Here is a 27,388-nt window from a genome sequence, read left to right on the forward strand (position 1 = left end):
ATTTACAACTGTTTCTAGTATCTGTGACACTAACTTATACGAGTAGGAAACATTGAAATAACATCTCAAGGTTTATTCGGATCAATAGAAAATAGATATTTCAGATTCTTTTCCCTCTGGAAACCCAATGCACTTTCTCTTTAGTTCAAACAGAGGCTCATTTCCTGAAAGTGAGGCTAAGTACCATGTAGTATTTTGTAAATGCAAAGCGTGAGGAAAACAAAATAAATCAGAGTCTTTCTAAATAAATATTCAAACTTAAGTTTGTTCACATTCATAAATCAAAATTAACAGTCCAAAATATAAACGGTTTGTTTGTAAATCCCACGAATCAAATAAGCGGTGGAACGTCTGAACAGTCTTCAATATATTCGTTGTACATTCTTGGGGTCGTCGATTGTTTTTTGATGTGAAGAAGCGATTTCTTACATTTTGATGAATTGTTTCCAGAGAGTTCACTAAAAGTAGCGTTTGGCTTATTAAAATCCTGAACAAAAATATGATTTCTGAAAGTTCAACAAGGCAAAAATAGTGACAAATTTTTAGACGGAGAAGCGATTGCAACAATAATAGAAATACTACAACAAAAACAATCCTTGTATTCAATTATTTCTAGATTTAAAAGGATTCAGGTTTGAAAAGACATTATCTAAATTTATCACCTATGCAAATGAATATAAAGCGAATGGAAGCCAAACGCAACAATTGAAATTACGCAAATTTATCAAAAACGTTGTGGGATAATTACAAAAACATTTTACGTATACAACCTACGTTTTGTTGGTTTTTTCGTGAGAACTTTTATGTTCATTATTTGCCGATATTCTGATTTCCCGAGATGCCTGTGTATAAATTTAGCGAAAATATTATTAACATACCTTACTGTTGATAATTTACAGCTATTGGTTAAAAATAAATAAACAGCCTTCATTCTGTGTTAAAAGTGGTAAGTCAATCTTCATCGATGGATATCGGTCTATTTCCAATATTGTTATAAAATTAGGAATTCTTACAGTTAAGGCACTCATCTTTAAAAGATTTCTCATACGTTTATATGAAGATTGTCACCCTCACGAACTAATGAACACATTTGATTCATGGAATACAGAGAAATATGACAGAAGTTCAGTAAACATATAGACGCATCAGATATTTTTGCTGGTCAAAATTTGACCAGGTTCTTCATATTGAAAATTTTGATTGCCGTGATGTGCCTTTCAAAATCGTTATTCGCGGACAGACTTATATGTTGTTTTATCGTTCAAACAGCACATCAACGTAGTATTGTCTACTTTGATTATTCTATAAGAATAATGACATTTGAAAACTGTTGTAACGGGTGGTTTGCAGGTTAGATGCGCAGCGTAGTTATCGATCGCTTCTGTGACACGTAAACACGTAATGAACGACCTAGTGTCCCGATTGGCCCTGCTTCGCTGTCTAACCCAGCCAGTTGAGTCTAGAGCGCAAGTCCCAGCCTCTGAGTTATGAATCATTATATTTCAGACATACTCTGTTTATATACCAACCAAACAAACCAAATCGTACCATAAAATGGAAAACAACATTTACACAATATTTAACAACTGAGATGAACATCGACCAATAGGAAGTGTCCATTTAACGTCCAAGGACACCATTCGACTTAACACGATAATTATTGGTATATTCCTCTGCATACCTAACAAAAACATTACTTAGTTTCTGAATATCGATATTACTGTACACAATTTAGGCAGTTTGCAGTGGCAAAGTATGTCAGCAATTGTTAGATTCCTAAGTTTCCAGAATTGCGAGAATGATGTTTGCCAAATTAGAAACCAAAATATATCAGTATCATCAAGAATGCATATACTTAACTCCAGCCCACTAAGATAAAGATAACACAAGTGAAACCACAGAATACCAACAGGAGCTAGAATCTAGACATAAGAATAAAGCTAAAAAAAGTAATGAATAGTAATAAGATCAAGTACAAATAATGAAGCATGTTCAAAGCTGTGATCGATTATTAAACATTATCACATAAAGTCTATCACCATTAGAATTTTGTCGCGAAACACAACATCGAAGTCTTTACATGCCTCTAAACTGCCGGGATTTGCAGTTGGAAGCCTCACGAAGTGGTACATAGTCTTGATTTACCTACTGTCTTTTCTAATTTATACTTTTATGTAAAACAGGTCCGAACCACCTCTGTTGATGAACCGGTGGTAGTTCTGCGATAGTGAAGATTGTTTGCTCGGTTGCAGTTTTGTTCTGACCTAGATATTTTATTCGTTGAGCTACCATTGTTTTCTCGAATAACGTCATCAGCACAAACTTCAGACAGAAGCGATGTGCTTCAATTTCTTCACATGTGACTGACAACATGCCCTGTCTGGTCTTTATCTAAAATTTAAGCATTTTTCTAGTTGAATTTGTGTTCATAACTGCGCGCGTTCATTGATATAAGTAAGAACTCATAATGGTGTTTGACAGCTAGTTGGTGTTCATGAGTACGAAGATGAAGACAGCTCACTGTCCGATGTAGTGTTTTTAGCAGTTTGTTTCGATGGCGTTTTGCTGTGCTTCTTTTGTCATTTCACATTGGTTTGGATAAGAATGAAATGATTTGTAATTTTATAGATATATTCAACTGGAAAAGTATTGAAGTTTTGAACAAAGGAAATGTATAGACAACCATAGAACTTCTTGACACTAAGGTCAATCAGTAAACATATCGAAATCAACTCAATTGGGAAATTCATTGATAAATATAAATCAAATATCATGTCAAAAGGGGAGGCAGTCAAAATAAACGTTCAGACAATGAGGTTAAAGGTCAATAATAACCAATCAAATTGGGAGGTTTGTATTGTTCTAGACCAATTATTTCAGCGAGGAAGCTACATGGTATATAGATGGATCTGATCTATTTTAGCATCATGATATTTGTGCAGGTGTATGTTAACAGTTGTGGGTTTTTGTTATAAATTCTACGTGTTTCAAAGTTAGCAATTTCTGATGATCAGACTCCATATTATTGATTGCATTTATCCGCAACATAGATCAATGGCGTTCTCTAAGAAAGCTATTTCTGCTTTCTCTCTCCTTTTAGCCTGCCATCAATATGTCAGATTTACAAATAGATTTAGTAATGCGTATTAGGCTAGGTGTACAAATTCTCCGACAAGATCATGACAATAATCTGTATGCTTGCTTTCTAGCTTTAAAATAATGGATACAAGGTTAATATACATCAGGAATGTCTAAGCTAGGCTGTAAAGATCTAGGACAAACCTTATCTCAATAAACAAAGTAGCAAAAGGAAAATATTTCACTTTTTTGGCGATTTATTTCTTAGATCATATATGTGAAAAGCAAGAGATTAATACATCTGATTAAAAGACAAGTATCAGAATGGATTTTGTGGAGAATTTTAGAAATTTCGCTTGTTGAAATTATGAGTCAATTGAAGCTAGACCACCATGAAAACCCTGGAAGCACTGCTGAGGAGTCCCATACTAGGACGAGACGGCCGTCCAGGTTTTCCATGGTGGTCTAGCTTCAATTGACTCATGATTTCAACAGGTAAAAGACTAGTATTTGAACGAAGAATATTCTTTTCGATAAATTCTCTTCAGGTTCTACAATTATATATCCAAATTATTAATCCGAAAAATGGCCAGGTTAAGGGCAAAGTACATCGTTTAAAGCATGTGAATTTAGGATTGTGATAAACATTTGATTAACTTGATAACGACTTTATACCTTTGGCATAGTAATCAGCAAATGTCCTGTCGTTAAAGAACGCTTAACATGTGAAGCATCGGCTCTAACTTCATCTGGTAAAGCTAGTTGGAAAACCTAGAAAAATAACAGGCAAAATATGCATTGTTGTGAACACGTAAATCAACAAAACCGAGTATTTTGTAATCAATTTAGGCCATATCGATTAACGACCTTTTTCATTTAACTGAATAGCTTTAAAACAGGTAGAATAAATACTTTATATTAAAGCAATAACATGGTAAGTTGTGTTTGTATAACAATAAAAGAATTCGCTTCAATCTTACGATTTCCCAGAAGGTCTATCAACGGAAGAATATATTCCGAAGGCATCATATGTAATAACCTTGGTTTACTGTTCAATATTAAACTTTGTATGGCTAAGTTACTATTTCACTGACTTTAAATATAACTAACTATTCCAAACCCATTCTCAGAGTATTGTACTTCCACTTGGGAATTCTAGAAGGAAATACGAGGTGCGTTGGCATCGATCTTTATCAGAAGTGAATTAACTCAACAGATAGCATGTTAGCAATAAGACCAGATATGGGAACAGAATCTGAAGAGTGTGGTTTTTATATCAATTAATACGTGCAAATGATTAGTGAACTAATGACTGACTGTTTACAGCCAATAAGAGAATAAGTAACAGACGTGCAGATAATCACACATATGGGTATGTACATAGATAATTAGACGACTGAATTACAGTAAGGGATTAATGAAAATAAATTGACCTTTGTTTGGACCAATTTTATTTTTCCCTCGGCAGGATATATTGTGCATACATAGTAGCGAAACGACCTACTGTACTATGATGAAAAGATACAAGAAATCTTGTACATGAATTTCAGGTTACATGTGTCCAACACTGAAGAATAATTCTTCACCTTTGCAACTGAAACTACTTAGCTTCATGAAAAGGTCAATCATGAACCTATTCAAGATACAGTTTATATTTTATGTAAGACCATTTAAAGTATCCTAACTAGCCACTCGTTGCTCCCAGTTATCAAATATAGGTTGAGCGATACACTATGTTTATTGGTACATTGAAGAACATCGTTAGAATTGTTCTCTAATCATACTATCATCACTTTAATAACTTTGTGACCTTTTCAAATTAACTTTAGAGCAATTTACTATGATGTCTACAAAAACGTATCGAAGTCAACTCGGTTAGATTCCGTTTAGAAATTAGTTGATCCACAAGACAAGGTAGAGGTATGTACCACTGTCATCTCATTTTCCTATCTTATCATTCGAAGACTAAGGTATTTATCTCTGGATTTAAAGCCATCAAGCGTTAAATGCCAAAAACATTGTCTACTGAGTTTCTAGAAACACTGGGTTAAGGTTTCCGGACATTACCCGAATCGTTTTTAACTTGAGCTATGTGAACTAATGGAGTTCGATTATCAGAAATATCCTCAAGAATATGTCTCAAATCTAACCATAACAGCCTGATAATTTGCAACGTCCTTTATTTTAAGATATTTAAATGAGCAATAAAGAACCTCGAATCACCAGGCCCAGACGACTTAGTAAAAACGAACTTACTCGTCTGTTGTTTATAAGATTTCATGATTATCTTACCTTTCTTTTAAGTGTTACTCGAACGTAATTGACTTGTATGTCGCATTTTATCAAAGCTGTATCCATATGCCTATTATGAAAAAAGTATTTTGAGTAGGAAAAACACATTAAAATTTAATAAGATTCCGAAAATATTATTTATGTACCATCAGAGTAAATTCGGGTAATTTCTCACGACATAATGATAAACAGGTTGTATCTTAACAGAAAGTATAATTCAAACTTAGTAAATCAAAAAATTTTGACCGTATAGTGAGAACATTGTTCAATAAAAAACCAATAAAATTTCCGAATCCTTATCAAATGAATATTCAGAGCAAATCTCAACATGAGATCGATGTTTTACCACGATATATATGTAGTATAAAAACGAGTGAATACTGAAAAGCATTCCCTCTTAAAAAGAATTCCTATTTCAACCCGATTTTGTCAAAAGCTTACAAAATAGTTTCCAGATACTCTCCTCATAGAATACGTACATTTGATATTTACATTGTTGCTCGTTTTGCAATCAGAGTTTAGTTTTTAAATCTCTCAGATCATAGAAAGACTTGTAGCAAAAAAAAGAGCTGAAACTGCGATAACAATTAATGGCTAATGAACACCATGTACCTATTTTGACCACATAGATCTGTTTATAATCCCTGAGTGTTTGAAGTAATTATCGGATTTTAAACAATGAAAACGTTTCAGTGAAGAATTTATTCTCGACGATATCATTTTCTGAATCTGTGTAATCGTATTTTTGAGCAATTTTTATAAGTAGTAGTGTTCAATATAATAGAGGTTCGTTACAAAAAAGTCAGAGATGCAACACTGATTACATTGGAATAACACCCTTCTATTTACACATTATTATATTCAATACTTGAAATCTTCTGACAGTCATGACTACATTTATGCAACACTACTTCATTTTCATAGACTTTTACATTTGACACTCGAATGAGTTTGATTATCTTAAATGATTTTGTAGCACCCTTCTGTTTTAATATAGAGTAATATATGTAAAAACTACCCAAAAATACAATTGTGCAGCTTTAGAAAATTATATCTCGAAAAGAAAATTTTCTTCAGTGAAACATCACGCTTTTTGATGGATAAATGGGCTTCTTTCGCCTTCTATCCAGTTTTTACTGATCGTGGCATTCTTCCTTTCTGATGACTAGATTTGAAAAAAATCATTATTGAGATAAAGAATATTCTTAACAGTTTACTTACATATTATTATTATTATTATTATTATTATTATTATTGTTATTAATAATAATAATAATAATAATAATAATAATAATAATAATGTACATTACTGTATTGTAAATCGAATCTAGTCACCTAATTAATTGATACTTTGTAAAATTTTATAGAAATGATCACCGATGTTTAGTTCTGATAGAGCATATCCACCTTCCGAAAGTACAAATAACAAAATCTGTAAAGATTAAAATGAAGTTAATGTTTAGTATACTGATGTGCGTACAACTCGTGCTCTGAGAATTGCTTTTCTTTGTATGATTAAAAATAAGAGAAAACATGAGAAAGCATCAAATTGAATGATTCATGTTAAGATCACTATTCACACAAAAATAAAAGTTGCTAAGCATGAATGACTCACTTATATACAGCAACATCGAGTATGTAGACATCGTGATCGTCTAATATATCTTCCTTGAGGTTGAACTCTATCCTAAAAGATTAGACAGTTTGATTATGGAATGCAGTTATAAAAGCTGTCTATCAGGAAGCGAAATTTCATTAAGTTAAATTCCTGATTTGGGACACCTTGTTCATATTAATTGTTTGAATATTGTAAGTTCATAGGTAACTAATTATCTGAATCGTTAAACATTACGTTGGTCACAGCTTGCTAACTTCGGTCAAAATGAAGAATTACATATCAATATGAGGTGCTTAATCCATCAAGAACAGTTGTTCTAGAAGAGCAAAATGAATTCATTCATTCCATACATTCGTTGTAACAACCCGAATACCAAAAAATTGTAATATTTAGAGAGTGCACGTAACGGTTTGTCTTCTGGAAATAACTTATCAAAATACGTGATAACACACGAGATTGTGGGTGTGTTTACATAAGAAAGACGAAGTTATCATCGACTATTCACAGCTATGGTAACGTACTTTGCATAACCGTTAACTACTTCATAACTTTTATAACAACCTCCCAACTGAACATTCAATGCGTAACAAATGTTTACTTCCTTCGCACATATCCCAATCAATGTTTTTATTCTCGAAATTGTTTTTGCAAGATAAGCGCTAATTATTTGTAAAACAAGTCCATATTTTGTAGTTTTCTGGGTACAGACGAATTATTAAACACAATGGGAAAAAACACGACATAATTTAGTTCACAGAAACCATTTCCAACGAATAATTTATACGGATTTATAGTATTTTAAACTTTATCAATATACTGCACTTGGATATATCGCACCTTGATTATTGCATAAAACTACCCTATTTGTCAGATTTAGTGTCAATTAGTTCACGAATGACATTCACGCAACTAAAGCCAATACAGTTTCAAAACTTCAATCAAATGAGTTTATAATTCTCATAGAAACTAACAGATTGTATGTCATAAACTACATTTGCTACATTAATTTATGACGACTGTCTGAAAAAAATATGAAATTACTTAACCGACAAACTTAATTCCAAACCGCCGTTGCATTTGAACTTGTTGCTACCCAAACAACAGTATTATTAGTCTGTCATAATCAAAGTTGGGGCTGACAAAAGTGTGCATAAGCCTAAGCTGTCAATCTACATTGACGCGATAAAATCAAATTACCAATATGAATAGTAAAGTATGTATAAAACTCTATTTTGAAGTGGACTTCACTGGGACAAAATTAGAGTTATATTTCACTGTAATTTTCTATGGTTATTCGATAGTTTATTTGCTACAGCTATTCAGTGTAACGTCTGACGCATTTCGAATGAGACAGTGTGTTCTTTTGATTTATAGCCGTGAAATTTCTTACCACTATGGAGATTCAAGGCCAACAGATGTGATAACTTTAGAAAAACCAGCACAAGACAAATAATTTCTATATATTCAGTTTAGTACAGTATAAGGTTCAGACCAGGATTCGTTATCACATATGTTCACATTTTCGGTCTATCCGTTTGATTGATATTTAACTTGACATTTTGAATATAACGAAAACCAAGAAAAAACAGTTCTTCAGGTGGAACATATATCAACAGATGGTGTTCATAAATAAATCAGTAAGCGACTTTGTTTGGACTAGACAAATAGCGAACAAAATACAATAACGAAAAAAATCATACAAACGTACTTAGCTGTGTTGATATTGTATGGTCGGCCGTCTTCGGCAAAATATTTTGTGATTACTCGCGGTTCTATCCTGAGAAGATTTTATTACGTAAAACTTTGTATGTATATATCATGTAAGTTTATTTCTTCAACTATCTTAAAACTTTAACCTATCTTACTTCATGACCGAAAAGATACAAAAAACGCCCAAAAACTATTTGAGGCGATCAACATTATTAAAGATTATTTGGTGGTAAATTTTGATAACTGCCTTTTAATGAAGCATACCAGATTAAAGGCTTTTATGAAAAAGTTCAAGGGTTTCAAAGCTGTTGATGGTTTTGATTGTGATATAAATCCCATGAATGCACTGAACTTTTATACACAAACTGAACGCACGTGTGCAGCTCATCAATACACCTTATCTTCGAACAATAAACATATCCAAGAGCCAGAGGTTGCATTTGATTGATACCAAACTCAATCAAGTAGAACTAATCTAGTTTCTTAAATAAAACAGCAGCACGCGTCACTTTAAAAATTAAGGATGATAACAGCGGGAAGTATCGATCAGCTGTTATTTTCACTTTCATTGGTGAAACTCAATAATGTCTGATCTAGAGGTGAACAGTTGTGTCACCTAAACTTCTATATAGTTTTTTTTAAATACACCAGTAACTTCTAATGGTATTTTAGAATTTTAGCAATTCCAACCTAAAATTCAAATATGAATTTACCAAAGAGATAAAGAATTTATAAGTGCCTTAAAAATGAAGCGACTTTATTTGTTATCTAATCTATTACACATTCTAAGGCTCTCCATGGTCTGTTTGTGACTCTGAGATGCGCGCAACAGAAAGGTTCAGATTTTAAAGGATCTTAAGATAAATATAATGCATAAGAAATCGAGCACTAAAAGTTTGTAATTGGCTTTCTAAGGAGCCATCAGAATCTACACAGGAGTAAAATGAAATCTGGAGACTTTCCAGAATCTGCTATTGTGTAAAGTGCGTAAAATGCAATTATAAAAGGTTGTTATGATCGGTAGAAACGTCATGATACCCGGTATATCCATCTTCAAAATATAACCTTTGAATTATAATAAAAATAGAAATCAACATTGTAGTTGGATATGGCTGTTATTTATTCAGGAGAAACACCTGTTATTTTCAAATGAAGTGCCACCCATTCAATCATCATCCGCAATTGATATTACTAACAGTTTTGTTCCTGCGAAAACTTTATTTGGTCCCCATACACATATCTTTGCTACCGAGCCCTCCTGACATTTTGCTTGTACTGTTTTTTTTTTCAATTAACTGATGCAGATGTTCAAGCAGGAAAATGTGTATGGAAACCTGGATTATGAATAAAAAAAGCACATCGATATATTTAAAAAATATGAGTTTTAATTCTTAAAATCGGTTATCCTTTACTCCATATTGACTTCTCGTCAAAGTGGTATACTTGTAAACGTTAATCTAATTTAGCATATATATGGAAACAAATCTCAATAGGATTCCTATTTCATAAATTAAACATTACATACTATTATGTGATTTAGGTACCTTGAGTTTTTTGTTTCTTGTCTTGATTTTTCTTTTTGTTGCATATATTCATGTGTTTCAATTCGTGATTCGGGTGTGTAAGGAACTTTTTCAGACCAATATTCTTCTAAACCCATAGTTGTGCTGTACGAAAAACAAAAACTTAATTAATAAAATAAGAACTGCATTCCACAGGACTATAACAATCTACCATAATTTGATAAACTTATTGGTGACATTTAATGATAGGAGAACTAGGCATACCATCTTCACTAACTTAACTGGCGGCCTGCACGAATATCTGTGCTACCTGTTTTTGCTATTAAAATATTTTAACAAGTTTTTTTTATCTGATTTAACACATCATTGTGTCTACTAATCGCACAACCTGTGTCAGGCGTGTTGGCGAGATTATACTTTATGGGAGACCCTTGAATGAAACTAAAGTGACCTTGAGAAATATTAGACAATCAGGAAACAGATAGTAATAGAGTAAAAATATATTATACAAAACTAAAGAATTAAAATGGATACACATTTTTTCACAGAGTTCGAAAACTTGACAAGGTTCAGAGGTTCTAAAATAGTAATGCATACGGTAGAAGGACTCATACATATGGCTCCACAATAGTCGACCTCTGGAGCCATAATAAGGTCACAAAAACTATATCAGCTTCGACCACATAGCTTCAATATTGTTTGTATGCACTCCAGGTGTGTAAGCTTATAATTGTTATTACGCATATATCCCTAAAATAGTCATACCACTGAACAGTCGAAGCTTCAATAACATCTGCGAATGTTGCAGTAAATGTTACCCGTGCTTTTATTATACCGTTCGCGACAGTTATCAGGATTTGCCTTAGTCTCAATCTGCATCGAGCAGACTGCTAGCAGACTTCTTCCCCCAACAATATCTTCATCCTTTTTGGTTCAACACAATACTTTCGACTATAAACACAATCAGTCTGTTTTTCTAAACAAATGAAGACTTCTTGTGTATTATGTATTGAGCGAACAATTGGTTTCAATAACCTCATCATCAGGCTCTATAATTATGATAATTTAAAAATGCCAAAATAAGGCTTGTATTAATGAATTTCACAATGTTATGTGTTAAAAATGGTAAACGTTTACATCTGTTACGACATATATACTTCGAAATTGTGTTATATGCAAATTAAAAAGGTTATTTAAAAAAGTTCAGGATGATTTGGAGTAGAGTTGTAGTGAACGGAACACGGGTGGGGACAATCGAATGTATTCAGCAGTTCAACTGGCCTTCAGCTACTCTACAACTACCCTCCATTCCCAGACAGTGTGAATGGAACATTGAAGTAGGTCCCCCAACTCTTGCTGAAGTTCAAAAGGCTATAGTTAATCTGAAACGAGGAAGGGCAGCTGGTCCAGATGGATTGGCTCCAGAAGTCTTTAAGGATGGTGGTCCAATTTTAGTGATTAGGTTGACTAATATTTTAGCTAAAATCTGGGAATTAGACGTTATCTCATCTAACTGGTCGCAATCACTTATCGTCCCAATATATAAGAAAGGGTCAAAATCATCCTGTGACAACCACAGAGGGATTAGTTTAACTAATATAATATCTAAAATACTAGCCTCGATAATTATCAGACGCTTAACTAAGACTCGTGAACTGCAAACACGAGAGAACCAAGCTGGCTTCAGACCTGGTCGTGGCTGCATCGACCACAGATTCACCATTCGTCAGGTTCTAGAACACAGGCGTCCGACAATGGTGGTCTTTCTCGACTTAAAAGCATCATTTGACTCCGTAGACCGCGAGATTCTGTGGCAGTGTCTGTCATTGAAAGGCGTACCCCAGAAGTACATAAACCTTGTGAAGGCTCTTTACTCGAACACTACTAATCGAGTCAGAGCTTATGGCGAACTGTCATCTACTTTTGCAACCTCAAGTGGTGTCCGTCAAGGCTGTCCACTTTCCCCATTTTTGTTTAACTTCATCATAGACCTACTGATGGAAATAACATTCTCGACTGAATTCTCGGGTATTGATCTCCGTCCAGGAGGTCCACTTATCGACTTAGAATACGCAGATGATATAGTCCTGTTTGGTGAAGACGCCGATAAAATGCAGAGTCTTTTGGTAGCACTAAGCAACAATGCCAGAATGTTTGGAATGCGCTTCTCTCCCTCTAAATGCAAGTTGTTGCTTCAGGACTGGTCTGCGTCAACACCTGAACTGATGATAGGGAGTGAAGTAGTCGAACGCGTTGGCAACTTCACTTATCTTGGAAGTCTGATCAGCCCCAATGGGTTGGTGTCTGACGAAATCTCAGCACGGATTCGAAAAGCTCGCTTGGCTTTTGCCAACTTGCGTCACCTTTGGCGAAGGCGAGATATCCGTCTATCATTAAAAGGACGGGTATACTGCGCGGCAGTCCGTTCTGTCTTACTTTACGGCAGCGAAACATGGCCTTTAAGAGTAGTAGACACCCGTGAGCTACTAGTATTTGACCACAGATTCCTTAGAAATATTGCTGGCATCTGCTGGGATCACCGGGTAAATAATAGTGAGGTTAGACGCAGGGTATTAGGGAATGATGGTAAATCAGTTGATGAGGTTATAAATCTTCATCGACTGAGATGGTTGGGCCACGTGTTACGTATGCCTGAACACCGACTACCACGACGTGCAATACTATCCGGTATTGGAGATGGTTGGAAGAAAGTTAGGGGCGGCCAACCTGGCAACCTGGACCGATGCACATATGTGCCTGGTCCTACGTTGTAGCTGACTGACTGACTGACTGTGTGAATATAATATGTAATGCACAAATGCCGTGGTACGCCCGAGAGTGGGGAGACTCCGACCTCTCTCTCTCTCGAAATACTCTCACATGGCCATGTGCATACAACCACTGCCAGTGAAGTCCTACTCACTACCTTCTCGTGGCTGGGGTGTTGTTTACGAGATTGAGAGGACGAAAAACGAATATCCTGTGCTTTACCCGGGTTGATGGATACGGAGGATCCACCTATGGGAGTTGGAAAACCCTGATTCTAAACCAATGGTTTCCAGGATCGCGAGGGAACTAATGGCGTATGAACCAATTATTGTTCACCGGCTACCATTTGACTGCATCTCATAACGTTGTTTCACCGTCTTGTGGATTGGACCTCTAGACCTCCAGGTCTTTGGAAAGTCTTAATATCGACGTCTGTTGTCTGTCCGAAACCCGTATTTAAGACCCTAGCGAAGTACTACAAATTCGCTCTTCGTCTGTCGCTTCGATAAGCTTGATTTATGTGCGTTTATCTGAGGACCCTGTGGTATCCACGTCTGGTCTCGCTGGCGTTAGTGTCGCACTAAGCGCTAGGGCTGAGGCAGCACTAGTCGATTAGATCCCCATTAACAGTCGGTTATGTGCTGTTGGATTAGAAAGTTCCATCAAAGTGAGAAGAAATCGGCGTGAGAAACGATGTCTCTTCGTCATCTCCGCCTATGCCCCGACAGATTGCAGCCCGGATGCAATCAAGGATGAGTTTTACCACCAGTTATCTGTTCTTCCCCAGAAAGTGCGTTCGACAGATATTGTAGTACTAGCCGGAGACTTGAATGCTCAGGTCGGGCGTCTAGGCACAGAAGAGAGTCGTTTAGGTGGCCGATGGGGACTTGTTGGTCGCAGGACCGATAACGGGGACCGTCTACTGCAACTGTGCACAGACCACAACTTGTTTCTGGCTAGCATTAACTTTCGGCACAGTCATCGCCGATGTGTCTTCTGGCGTCCTCCCTCTGCATCTCAGTCCTGGACTCAGATTGGGCACATGACGATCAGCTACCGCTGGCGTGGTTGTGTACAAAACTGCCGCTCCTTTCGTAGTAACTATATAGGCTCTGATCTTACCCTTGTTTGCGCCAACCTTACCTTCCTTTCAGTGGCCAACGAATTCATCGTCCTAAACGGATTGATGTCAGTAAACTGACTGCAGCTTCTGTTGCTAGTAAGTATCGAACCGAGCTAACTTCTAGGCTAGCTACCATCCCAGCGAAAAGTATAGATGAGCATTGGTTGCAATTGCACAGTACCATGAAAATGGCGAGTATAGTCGCATGTGGCTTCGAGAAACGTCCCGCTTATAAGGACTGGGTTTCTTCAGGCTCCTTGCAACTTATCGAAGCCCGTCAGTCTACTCCGGGTGACTTTGAGTTTGACCAGAAACGAAGGATGTTACGTAATGAAATCGGGTAAAGCTTGCGTAAGAACCGAAAAGCCTGGTGGTCGAAGCGTGCTAATGAGCTGGAAGCAGCAGCTGCATCTGGTAACGATTGGAAGCTCTTCCAACTCATCCGAGCCACTGGCGGCAAGAGGTCTAGTGTGAGCGAAACAATCTGTGCAGATGACAGGATGCCAATCGCTAACATCAAACGACGTCTTGGACGATAGTCAGAGTTTTTCGAGAGGACGTTCAACTGGCCTGCTGCTCCGGCAACATCGATCAGACTGTCCTTCCCTCCATGGCCCGTGACGACTGATCCACAAAATGAGGCAGAAGTCCGCAAGGGACTCCAACTCTTGAAGCGCTACAAATCAACGGGCCCAGATGACTTACCTCCGGCTTTTTTTAAAGATGGTGGTGACTTTTTGACTAAAGAACTGACGACGTTGTTTACAAAGGTTTGGAAGTTAGAGAGTGTTCTAACGTCATAGAGTGAGTCGATAATCGTCCCTATCTTTAAAAAGGGTTCACGCAATCTATGCAAGAACTATAGGGGGATAAGTCTACTTCCGATTGCGTCCAAGCTATTGGCTTCCTTCATACTTCGTAGGTTGTTCAGACCCGAGAAAGATTGACTGGCAAGGAGCAGTCTGCTTGTCGTCCTTAACGAAGATGTATTGATCATATCTTCTTACTTACGCCTGTTACTACTCGTGAAAGAGCACAGGCCGCACACCAGCATTCTCCATCCAACTCTGTCCTGGGCGATCCTTTCCAGCTTCATCCAGTTGTTATTCATCCTTTTCATATCTGCTTCTATATCCTGACGTAATGTGTTGTTTGGCCTTCCTCTTTTCCGCTTCCTTTCAGGATTCCAAGTTAGGGCTTGCCTCGTGATGTAGTTTGATGATTAGCGCAATGTATGTCCTAACCATTTCCATCGTTTTTTCCTAACTTCTTTAGCTGGAAGTTGGTTTGTTCTCTCCCACAGAAGGCTATTGCTGATAGTGTCCGGCCAATGGATGTTGAGTATCTTGCGTAGACAATTGTTTATAGATACTTGTACCTTCTTGATGGTGGTTTTTGTAGTTCTCCAAGTTTCAGCTCCGTACAGTAGAACTGCTTTGACGTTCGTATTGAAGATTCTCACTTTGATATTGGTTGAAAGTTGTTTTGAGTTCCATATGTTCTTCAATTGTAGGAATGCGACCCTGGCTTTGCCGATCCTCGCCTTTACGTCTGCATCTGAACCTCCTTGTTCATCGATGATGCTTCCCAGGTATGTGAAGGATTCTACATCTTCCAGGGTCTCGCGATCAAGAGTGATTGGATTGCTTTTCTCCGTTTGGAATTTGAGCACCTTAGTTTCCCCCTTATGTATTGTTATGACTTTAAACTTGGATCGGATTTTTACCCCGTGCCAATTGTTGCGTCCTTGACTGAAAGATTACAGAGCAGAGTATTATATCGATCGATTCGGTGACACGTAAACACGTACGAACGACCTAGAGTTCCGATTGGTCCCGCCTTCCTGTCTAGCCCAGCCAGTTGAGTCCAGAACACAAGTCACAACCTCTGAGATATGAATCGTCATATTCCAAACACACTCTGCTTATATACCAATCAAGCATACCACATCGTACCATAAAATAGAAAACAACATTTTGTACCATATTTAACCAGTGAACAAATATCGACCAATAGGAAATGTCCGTTTAAAATCCAAGGACACCATTGGACTTAACATGACAATTATTGGTATACTCCTCTGCAACCCTAACATGTATGTTGAGGGTTACTGATGCAGAGACTGCTGCTACACTAGTTGTCTTCATCTGCATTTGTTCGTGTGTATGCGATAGGAGGGCTAGGTCATCTGCGAAGTCCAAATCGTCTAAGTGGTTCTGAGCTGTTCATTGTATGCCGTTTTTTCCCTCAGATGTCGAGGTTTCCATAATCCAGTCGACCACCAGAAGAAAAAGGAAGAGAGAGAGTAAACAGCCTTGTCTGACTCCGGTCCTTACTAGGAATACATCTGTCAGCTGTCCTCCATGCACGACCTTGCGCTGTAGTCCGTCGTATGAGTTCCGGATAATATTGACAATCTTCTCAGGAACTCCGTAGTGTAGAAGAAGTTTCCACAACGTTCTCCTATCTACAACGTCAAATGCCTTTTCATAATCAATGAAGTTGATGCACAGTGTCGAGTTACACTCAATTGATTGTTCAACGATGATCCGTAGTGTCGCAATTTGGTCTGTGCACGATCGATCCTTACGGAATCCAGCTTGTTGATCTCGAAGTTGGGTGTCTACTGCATCCTTCATCCGGTTCAGCAACACTCTGTTAAAGACTTTCCCTTTTATTGACAGTAGTGTGATTCCTCCGTAGTTTTCACATTTGCTCAGATCTCCTTTATTTGGAATCTTGACGAGGTGTCCTTCTTTCCAGTCCATCGGCACTTGTTCCTCCTCCCAAATCTTTTTGAATAATAGGTGAAGCATGTTTGTAAGTACTTTGATGTCTGACTTCAGTGCTTCAGCTGGTATATTGTCAGGTCCTGCTGCTTTCCCGCTCTTGATTTGTCTGGTGGTCATTCTGATTTCTTCCGTCGTCAGTGGATTGACATCTATAGGAAGATCTGTGTGTGCTGCTTCGATGCCCGGTGAATTCATTGGAGCCGGCTTATTCAAGAGTTCTTCGAAGTACTCTACCCATCTGTTCCTCTGTTCTTGAATTTCAGTGATTGTTCTGCCTTCTTTGTCCTTGACCAGTCTCTCTGATTTACTATATTTCCCTGTCAGTTTCTTCGTTGTATCACATAGTTGTTTCATATTTCCTTCTCTCGCAGCTTTTTCCACCGTCGTTGCTAGTTCTTCCACGTATTTCTGCTTGTCGGCTCTGATGCTCTTCTTCACTTGCTTGTTTGCTTCCGTGTACTCAGCTTGTGCTTTGACTTTCTCTGCTCGTGTTCGGCTGTTGTTGATTGCTGTCTTCTTGTTCTTTCTTTCTTTGATCTTGTCCAGTGTTTCTATAGAGATCAATTCCTTATGATGATGCTTGTTGCGGCCCATCACCTCTTGACACGTTGAAGTTAACGCTTCCTTGATGCCTTTCCAGTTTTCCTCCATAGTAGTTTCTTCTTCCTTCAGTAGATCCTGTAAGGTTTGGAACCTGTTGTTAGGAGCTAACTTGAATTCATTGAGTTTGTCAGTATCTTGAAGGAAGGCTGTATTGAACCTTTGTAGTGCTAATTGTCCAGTTCTTCTTTAGTTTCAGTTTTAAATTGGCCACAACTAGGTGGTGATCTGAAGCTATGTCAGTTCCTCTCCTGGTTTTCACATCTTCCATTGTCCTTCGGAATTTTTATTCACGGAAATATGATCTATCTGGTTCTATGTGGTGTGGGCCGGTGAGGTCCATGTAGCTTTGTGTATACGCTTGTGTGGAAATATTTTGCCGCCTATGACCAATTTGTTGAATGCACACAGATTTGCAAATCTTTCCCCATTCTCGTTTCTCTCTCCCAATCCATGTCGTCAATTGATATCTTCATTTCCGGTGTTGTCTATTCCGACTTTGGTGTTTAGATCTCCCATCAGCATGGCGAGATCCTTTCTTGGGCACTTCTCTATCAAATGTTAGAACACCGCTATACTTTTCAAAGGCCAACAATCGTAGTGTTTCTTGACATTAGGGCTGCCTTCGATTCGTTGGACAGGACTGTTCTCTGGGATTGTCTAGTGAAGAAGGGTGTGCCTGAGAAGTTTGTTAACATCCTAAAGGCCCCATATACAAACACCTCAGGCAGAGTGAGGGCATACAACCACCTCTCTCCATTGTTCCATTCGAGCAGTGGGGTTAGACAGGGTTGCCCAGTCTCACCATTCCTCCTCAACTTTGCCATCGATGACATTCTGGAAACAGCTCTGACGGATGTAAGTAATGGCGGTGTGGATCTGTTGCCTGTAGAAAGACTTCTCGACCTTGAGTATGCGGACGATATTGTCTTACTGTGCGATAATGCCCAAGTCATGCAATCCGCAATTAATCAGTTGGCAACCAGTGTCCGTAAGTACGGTATGTGCTTTGCACCTTCCAAGTGCAAAGTACTTCTACAAGACTGGCAGGATTCTAATCCTGTACTCACCCTGGATGATGAGCAGATAGAAGTAGTTGAGAAGTTCGTGTATCTAGGTACCTGCATAAGTGCTGGTGGTGGCCTGACTGATGGGATCAATGCAGGTATAGTGAAAGCCAGAGCGGCTTATGCCAATCTGGGCCATCTTTGGCGTCTTCGTGATGTCAGTCTAGCTGTAAAAGGTCGGATCTACAATGCGTCGGTGAGAGCAGTTTTGCTCTATGCTTGTGAAACCTGGCCTCTCCAAGTTGAGGATGTTAGACGACTCTCTGTGTTCGATCATCGCTGTCTCCGAAGGATTGCTGACATCCAGTGTCAACACTATGTCAGTAATGCAGAGCTTCGGCATCGTGTGTTCGAGCGCAAAGACGATAATTCGATTGGTGTCACCATCTTGAAACACCGACTTTGGTGGCTTGGACATGTTCTACGAATGTCGTCCCAGAGAATTCCACGTCGTGCATTATTTGCTGACTCTGGGACTGGTTGGAAAAAGTGGAGAGGTGGTCAGTGTATGACATGGTGTCGTGGTATGAAAGAAAGATGTACAAGACTGGCTACTGTTAGTCCTTCACGACTCCTGGTTGGGGTCCTAGAGATGGTGCAACACAGTGGCTAGAGACGTTATCAGATATGGCTCAGAATAGAAGCCAGTGGCGATCCTGCTGTAACCTTCTTTTACTTTCTTTATAAAAAGTGGTTGTGTCTCCCTTACCTGAAAGATTACTTCTGATTGTACCTTTCCGTTCCCTCATTTCTACCATACTACCTTACACCAATCTTCTCGTTATTGTTCTCTTTTTTGCGCTCCTTAGCTTTTTTTTCTATTTCTCTTCGAATTCTCATTGTTTTGTGTGGCGCATATATATTGGCGCTCTCTTGTACCAATATTCATGTGTTCAAATAAATAAATGAATAAATAAATAATCATTCTGAACTTTTTAAAATAACCTTTTTAATTTGCATATAACACAATTTCGAAGTATATATGTCGTAACAGATGTAAACGTTTACCATTTTTAACACATAACATTGTGAAATTCATTAATACAAGCCTTATTTTGGCATTTTTAAATTATCATAATTATAGAGCCTGATGATGAGGTTATTGAAACCAATTGTTCGCTCAATACATAATACACAAGAAGTCTTCATTTGTTTAGAAAAACAGACTGATTGTGTTTATAGTCGAAAGTATTGTGTTGAACCAAAAAGGATGAAGATATTGTCAGTACATGTCATTGCATTTCCGGTAGATAGGTTTAAAATCGCTGCTTTTATCAGTTCTAATTGTTTTACTTGCAATATTTGCATTTATTAGGGCAATATTAGGTGGAGAACGTTTGGACGAATGATCAATGGAAAATACAATGATGTCTGTTCAAACCAACCAAAACACTTATGAAGCCATAAACGGAGATAAGAAATCAAGGAGACCCCAGGAGATAACACTGGTCTGAGGGATACAACTGCTCTTAGCTCCTGACAACATAGTCGAAGCAATGAAGCCCATGAGTATCGTAAAACGTAAACAGTTACTGCAAAAGAATGTTCCTTTTTTGAATAGAAAACCTGAATATGATAAGTAGAGTTCAACAAACAAAAACATTACGATCGTAATAATATTTTGGAACACCGCACAAGGAGAGTAAGGAAATTTTATCACCATGAAATTTTGTTTTTGAAAATACAGTACACAGAAATCATACAATAAAACAATTCAAACATTTTCATGGTAAATAAGAGTTATTCAAAAGATATCTTCAAATGGCGTAATGGCATTTATAAGGAATGCAGTTTTCCATAATTATTTGAAGCGGAAAATATATTGCTTTGAATTCGTCTAAAAAAAGGTGATGTAAATGGTTTCTACCTTACGCTACTAAAAATAATATTACCTATTTTATACAAATTTTTCATGTATTGTAAACAAGGGGTCTTTTGATAACGATAGTAAGTTACAAAAACAGTAAAACAGACTACAAAGATGCAGAGCATTTGCCTCCACTCCGATATGTTCAGGCTTACTTCATTGCCCGAAACAATTATGGACACTTATAAGTAAACTGTCAATCTCTATATCTTTGGTACTATGAAATTAGATTTAACACCTAATATTGTAAGATCGTTTTACAGCAGATAAACATAGGTAAAATAGTATATTCAGCCAAGTCGGTTAGGTTTATTTTTTAATATTCGTTTCTACCGTCAAATCAACCACACTTATCAGTCTACTATATTTATCTGATGGAACGGGTAAGATAAAACCTTTTCTCAATATTATTATGACATTAATTTGTGAGTCGTACGTACTGTGTGAATAACAGCTGTGGAAATCTAAAACCCTACTAGATCCGGATCTGCAAAATCCAGCTATACTATAGTGTTATTGGGACTCAGAAAAAATCTTAAATTTATGCCTAAACTAACTATTAAATGCCGTATATCGTAAACTAGGTAAAAACCATTAGAATAAAATGTTACGAACTTACTAACTGGAATCTGTATTTGCCTTGGCGAATCTTTCTTTTCTTCGTACTGCTTCGACCTTTTCAGAATTCTGTGAAATAACTTCGTATTAAATAAGTAGTACGGAAATTCATAATCAATTAATCATGAAAATTCACCACCCACTTACTCTTTTCAATCCGTGCTCTCTTTGTTTTTCTTCTATGACTGGACGAATACGTTCCAAGTTTTGCAATGCGACAATGCGTTCCGATTTAGTTATTTCCACTCCATCTAGCAACTTTACATGTAAAAAAAGAAAATCTATCTTTACTTTTAATTGCGGTAACGTAGCAATCACAAATTCTCTATACCCTGGATATTCTGTGCACGGATTTCCAGTTAAATAACTACAACACATATAAGAAGAAAATTAAACAAATTTTTTACAGCTAACTTACAGTTCTTCAAGAAAATGCACATTACCTAAAGATTCAATACTAAACAAGTCCCCAATAAAATTTACTGTCAAATCTAGCTTTTTTAAGGATTCGCAACCTTCTAAGTTCTCCACTTTTTCAATATTATTTAGAGCTAAATTCAAATATTCTAGTTTTTTCAACTTTGATAGATTTTCTGAAACAAAAAATCAGTAAGTAATTAGCAATACCGATTTTTGGAATGAGATTATTTTGTAGATATAATATTCTAAGGCTTTTACACAAGTTCTCAATAAGCTCAATCCTTGTTTTTTTTTAATTATGTAACAAACGTTTTACCTTTCAAGATTTTGTTGATGTAAAGCCACTTCTTCAAGGGAGTATATCTCCCCATCATTGTGTTCTGCACGTTTTCGAATGAGATGTGCGGTAACTAAGCACGAACGTCAAAACTGTCAAAATGGTTTACTTACTTAACACCATTGTGTGGCTGGACAGATGCTTGGAACGTTCTGCAAGGTAGATAGCAAATCATTATTCATACTTGTTTAAAAAACAAAGACATTCCAACAAATAATACTTCTCGCTGATATTATTTCATTGACATGCACAACCATTTCTCTAGTCAGACCAAGAAAATTACTCAGGTGTTTCAATAATATTGTGTCTACTGTCTTAGATAAAATATGTCGTAGTTATCTTCGAATTCGCTTTAAAAGAAGATTAAAATATGATATTACGCACATACATGCACAAGAGTCTACTGTTTAAAAGCTCAAATCCACTCGCTGTTACTTGCGAAACCTATTTTAGAGCACTATTCACTTAAAACGTTTAGTGACAAAGTAAAACGCAATTGTATACATAAATCTTTGAATAGGTGAAATAAACGAATAGCTACTTTGCTTTGTTATTTTAAAATCATCCAAAACTGATGATAAGTTACTCGTAACCTTACAAGCTGCCTTCACTTTCATCATTTTAAAGTTTATTTCATGATCAAATTTAGGAACTTGGACTAGTTTCTCAGGATAGACAGTTGAGAATACAAAAATTTCATTGCCAGATTTCTGTTTTTGTGGACACAACATTGTAAAGGCGACTAAATTGAATTTATCAGTAACAGACGATAACATAATAAAGCGGAGGGATGGTGATGAATCAAATGTCAATCAAAAAATGGAAATATAGAGGGACACAAATTCAACCTTAACATGGAATCCTCAGATGAGTGTTCCTGTAAGTTTGTAGAGATTTTTGGCATGTTCCAAATAAAATATTGGAACCTTGCGACAGATAATACCGACAGTCATTAAATTCTTTGCGTTAAGTGTACATTCAGCTATACCTGTAGCCCGTGTACCTAAAGCCATTCGATATATTTTAACTAACCGTACTTTGGTTGGGATTCGTATATACAATCTTTGTCTACCCTTAAACCGTGAAATTCAGATTGCTTTAAACATTTATTCCTACAAACTGATTCTTTCTTCCTGTACTATATCCTTGTTTACAATCTTTTATACATAACTACAAGTGAAGTGACCACCTCTATGAATTTTGTGTTCATCTTGTGATAATGAGGTGTGACAATTTGGACCGATGCATATATGTACCTGGTCCTACGTTGTAGCTTACTAACTAACAGGATTTGTATATGTATTCCGACAAACCAGAAGACCAGCCAAATAACTGTACATTTTACATGCATGTAACCACTCTATTATATTACAAACATTGAATATTTTACACAAAGCAGTCAGAAAAACTTTAATGATACATTGTTAGAATCTTAGATTTTTTCACAGTAGCACAATACATCAACAATGTGACTGGATATAGCTTAAAAACTCAAATCAAGTATTAATAAATAATTTAAAACAGAAAGAATGCTTTTAATAGTAAAACTATTTTATTCACAGAATACATTAGACAAACACAAATTGTACATCAAATGAAGTAATATCATCACAAAACGATACTAATGATTATGTCAACGCTAAAATTAAGATAGTAAATATTCAGTAATGCCTTAGTCAAAACTTATCAGAATAATTAAAATGAAGAGGAAAAACCATATTCTATGACTTTGTATAGAATATTGGAGCATGGAGAAACAGACACGGTAACAATAGTAATATCTTATTACAAGCGAAGTGAAGTTCTGTAATATGCACTAGTCAAACCGATATTAATTTAAACTGCTGCACAATAAATTGAGTGCGCTCACGTTAAGTGAAATATCATAATGATTTAGCAATCTAAAGCAGCAACACCCACAAAATTATAAAGATAACCTTGTTGCTCAGTGTTCTTCACAATAACCCAAAATCCATACTAAATGAAACTCGAAGATCGAGGCAAGCTATTAATAACTTACATCTGAGAGTTTTAGAATACAATAATGATAAAATAGGGTTAAAAGTTGATATGAACCCTCTGGATGAGTGGACGATTTGGTGGTCGTTGAGGACAAGTAATAGCACAAGTACTGTAATGCACATCGTTTGCATAATTACATCGGAAATCAAATCCATTTACATAACATTGGTAACTGTAAGGATTTACGAGTCACAGTAAACGGTGGTCTCAAATTTAAGGGTGATAACAAAGCAGCAGGTGCTTAAGACTTGCGGATTTTTTGGGGACCTTTCAAAGCTATTTTGAAGACTAGACAGGAATACCTGTTATATCTTGTCGCCCACCACGTTTAGAATACGAAAGTAAAGCGAGGAATTCTAGTATGAAATGTGAAACGTACGTGTTGGAATGAGCTCAGAGGGTTGTAAATACAAGGATAACCTAAAATACCTCAGCTTTTCTCACCGATCCTGTTGCTAAGACATCATATGTATGGAAACCATTTAGAAGTGGTATACACCAAAGTAACATCTTAGGTCCACAATTTCTTCTCTGAGTCAATGGATTACCAAAACTGCTTAAGCTACCGACATTGTTGTCCATAGATGGTGTCAAAGTTTGGAGAACACGTAATGAGACTGATAATCGTAATCTCCTAACAAATTTATACGGATTAGTTAAATGATTCCGAATTTTAGGTTTCGAGACGAACGATGGAAATAGTTCACTAATCCACACTGGACACGGCAATGGTTACCAGCATAAGGATCAACGGTGAGTAGCTTCCACGTGTGCAGAAACAAGAAGATCTGGGAGTAATAGTTAGTTATGACTTGGAAACAACTGCGCACTACTATTCAACAGCTTTCAGACTTTTGAGAGTAATCGTTGTTTTGCTGAACATTCAACCATTTTGACTAATATATGCTTCAGGTATTGTGCTACACCCACGGGAGACCCTACATTGAATTTCGCATCCAAGCAGAAAGTTCACGTTATATTGCGGATGCGAACATACCCGAGTGTTCAGTGTGCAGAAACAAGTTTTTTCCTTCTACTCTCTGCAAAAATAATCATGTTGGAGGCCACCGCAATAAGGTTCTAAAACCAAGCTTCGGTTAGGGTCCCGTTTTTCCCATCCAGTGGTCGGCGACTGGTACCAGTTTCACCAGTGGGCGCTTTTAAGGAGAAATCAGATCTTCAGTGAAAAATAAACTCAAGAGGTTGTCATAGTCGAGCGGGCTATCATTCCTATTAATAACGACCGAAACCAAGATCAAATCCTACACACTATAAATACATTAAGGTTAGTTTTTCATACCAAACTATAAAATACGAACTATTTACTGGAGTATGTAGTATAATCACTCTCCGTTACTACTTCGAAAATGACAGCAAATCTAAGCAATGCCATGAATTGGGAGGATTATTGTGTTCTATTGTATGTTGAATATTACATACGATCTATTTTTGCGGCTACCAAATAAAAAGCTGAACAACGAAAATATTAATGAACACGCCGATCGGTGTCAAGTGAAACCTGCTCATCTGAATTTATATTAGGAATAAATTTGTCGTCAAGTCAGGATAAGCCTTGTCTCTCCATTTGCGACCAAACACGAGACAAATAGTATTTATACAAATTACACTCACCAAACTGATGTATAGCGGAACAAGCGGGGCAAACCGTAACTTAGACACATTGATCAATATCCAATAAACAATATATGTGCTTCTACAGTTTCAGATAAAAGATTATGTAAAGAATGCGCAGTGTGCTTTTGCTTTCTAATTATCAGAACAGAAAATATTAAATGAAGGTTAGAAGCATGAAATATGCACTGAAAATCAATTTAAAGTTTCTTGGAAGTACTGTGTCAGAGCTCGATTTGAAGGAACATTTTCTGTAACACAGAAAACTAATATGTAATACTCGCTTGTCTTACTTTTTGTTTTATGCTGTGAAGCGTTATATGTGACGTTTTCAATGGAAACCTATACTTGATTTTATAGGCATCAGGTTTTCATTTTATTCTACTGGATTTTTGTACTCTTTAGATGTTCCATCGATGTACGCTTCTATTTCCAGTGTCATGCAACTTAGAATGATCGGATGACGTCAGATACAGACGTTTTAATGACTGGGGATTAACACAACTTCATCGAAACCGTATAGAATTGAAGAGAAAGGACAATCGTATGAAACAACGTAATTAGGTGGAATATGAGGATTTCTACTGTCGTTGAGAATGTTTTAATGCACAACTACACTACATGGACAAGAAATATCTCAGTGCTGGGCTGCACATAATAAAGGATGAAATCTGAGATTCTTCGGCATTCAAGAGGCCGATGGCCCTTCTAACAACCAGAGCAACCATTTTTATAGGTACATAGAACGTCTGAACAATGTGAGAGACCGGGAAGACCGTTCAAATAGCAAGGTAAATGAGGAGATACAACCTGTCAGTACTGGAAATCAGCGATACTCATTTAACTCAAGCTGTACAGCAAAGGCTAGATACGGTAGAAATGCTGCTATACCCCGATCACGAAGAGGAAAATGCTCCACATACTCAGGGAGTTGCTGTGATGCTGTTCAAAAAAGTACGTAGTGTGTGTATAGGATGGGAATCTCACGGATCCAGAATCACCAAAGCATCATGCAAAACAAAGAGAGAGGTCACTACGATGAATGTTATCTAGTGATATGCACCCACCAATAATAGTAACGACGACAATAAAGATCAGTTCTATGAGAGGCTGCAATCAACCATAACGAAGTACTTAAGAAAAGAACCGACTATCCTGATGAGAGACCTAAACACCAAGGTCGGAATGGACAACACCGGATATGAAGATATCAAGAGACGACATGGACTGGGAGAGAGAAAAGAAAATGGCGAGAGATTTGCAAACCTATGTCCATTCAACAACTTGGTTATAGGTGGTACATTATTACTACACAAACGCATACGTAAAGCTACATGGGTCTCACAGGATCACACCACAGCGAACTAGATAGATCATATTTGTATCAATAAAAAATTCAGAAGGACAATGGAAGGCGTGAAAACTAGGAGAGGAACTGACATGACTTCAGATCATCACGTGGTTATGTCCAGTATAGAATTGAAGCTAAAGAAACACTGGACAGCTGGGGAAACAGTATTACAAAGGTCCAATACAGCCTTCCTTCTAGATACTAACAAACTGAAAGAATTCGAGATAACTCTCAACAACAGGTTCTACTGAAAGAACATGGAACTACTATGGGGTTGATAAGCAGAAATACGTTGGAAAGCTAGCGACGACTGAGGAAAAAGCTTCAAGAGAAGGAAATATGAGAAAGCAACATGACACAACGAAGAAGCTAGCAAGGAAATTTGGTAAACCAGAAAGACAAAGAAGGCATGACAATCACCGAGGTTGAAGAACAGAGGAACAGATGGGTTGAATACTTCGAGGAACTTTTGTATAAACCTTCTCCATTGAATTCATTGGACATCAAAGTAGCACCTACAAACCTTTCCGTAGATGTCAATCCAACAACGATCGAAGAAATTATGGTGG

General features: G+C 37.0%; 1 protein-coding gene across 8 annotated transcripts; it reads right to left on the minus strand.

Annotated features, from left to right (window-relative positions):
* Nucleotides 1–64: 64 nt before the first annotated feature.
* Nucleotides 65–25,524, minus strand: LRRC6_1 (Protein tilB; the record flags this gene model as incomplete). 8 transcript variants are annotated; one of them, XM_051210822.1, is made up of 15 exons in its annotated part: nt 25,469–25,524; nt 21,928–21,966; nt 21,794–21,887; nt 21,685–21,758; nt 21,501–21,650; nt 21,349–21,398; nt 21,205–21,315; nt 21,059–21,126; nt 10,243–10,365; nt 8,697–8,765; nt 6,986–7,057; nt 5,371–5,440; nt 3,754–3,849; nt 775–842; nt 65–506 (listed from the first exon to the last, which is right to left on the minus strand). In XM_051210822.1, exons 2-15 carry the CDS (start codon nt 21,935–21,937, stop codon nt 332–334), a joined length of 1,230 nt encoding a protein of 409 aa, XP_051070841.1. In that variant the 5' UTR covers nt 21,938–21,966; nt 25,469–25,524. The 8 variants fall into 8 exon arrangements, with proteins under 8 accessions (XP_051070841.1, XP_051070840.1, XP_051070843.1 ...); XM_051210823.1 differs by having other exon boundaries at nt 332–506; nt 21,349–21,424; nt 21,476–21,650; XM_051210824.1 differs by having other exon boundaries at nt 332–506; nt 21,349–21,466; nt 21,999–25,524.
* Between the last annotated feature and the right edge of the window lie 1,864 nt (nt 25,525–27,388).

Source organism: Schistosoma haematobium, chromosome ZW (genome assembly GCF_000699445.3).
Source record: "Schistosoma haematobium chromosome ZW, whole genome shotgun sequence".
Taxonomy (NCBI): Eukaryota; Metazoa; Platyhelminthes; class Trematoda; order Strigeidida; family Schistosomatidae; genus Schistosoma; species Schistosoma haematobium.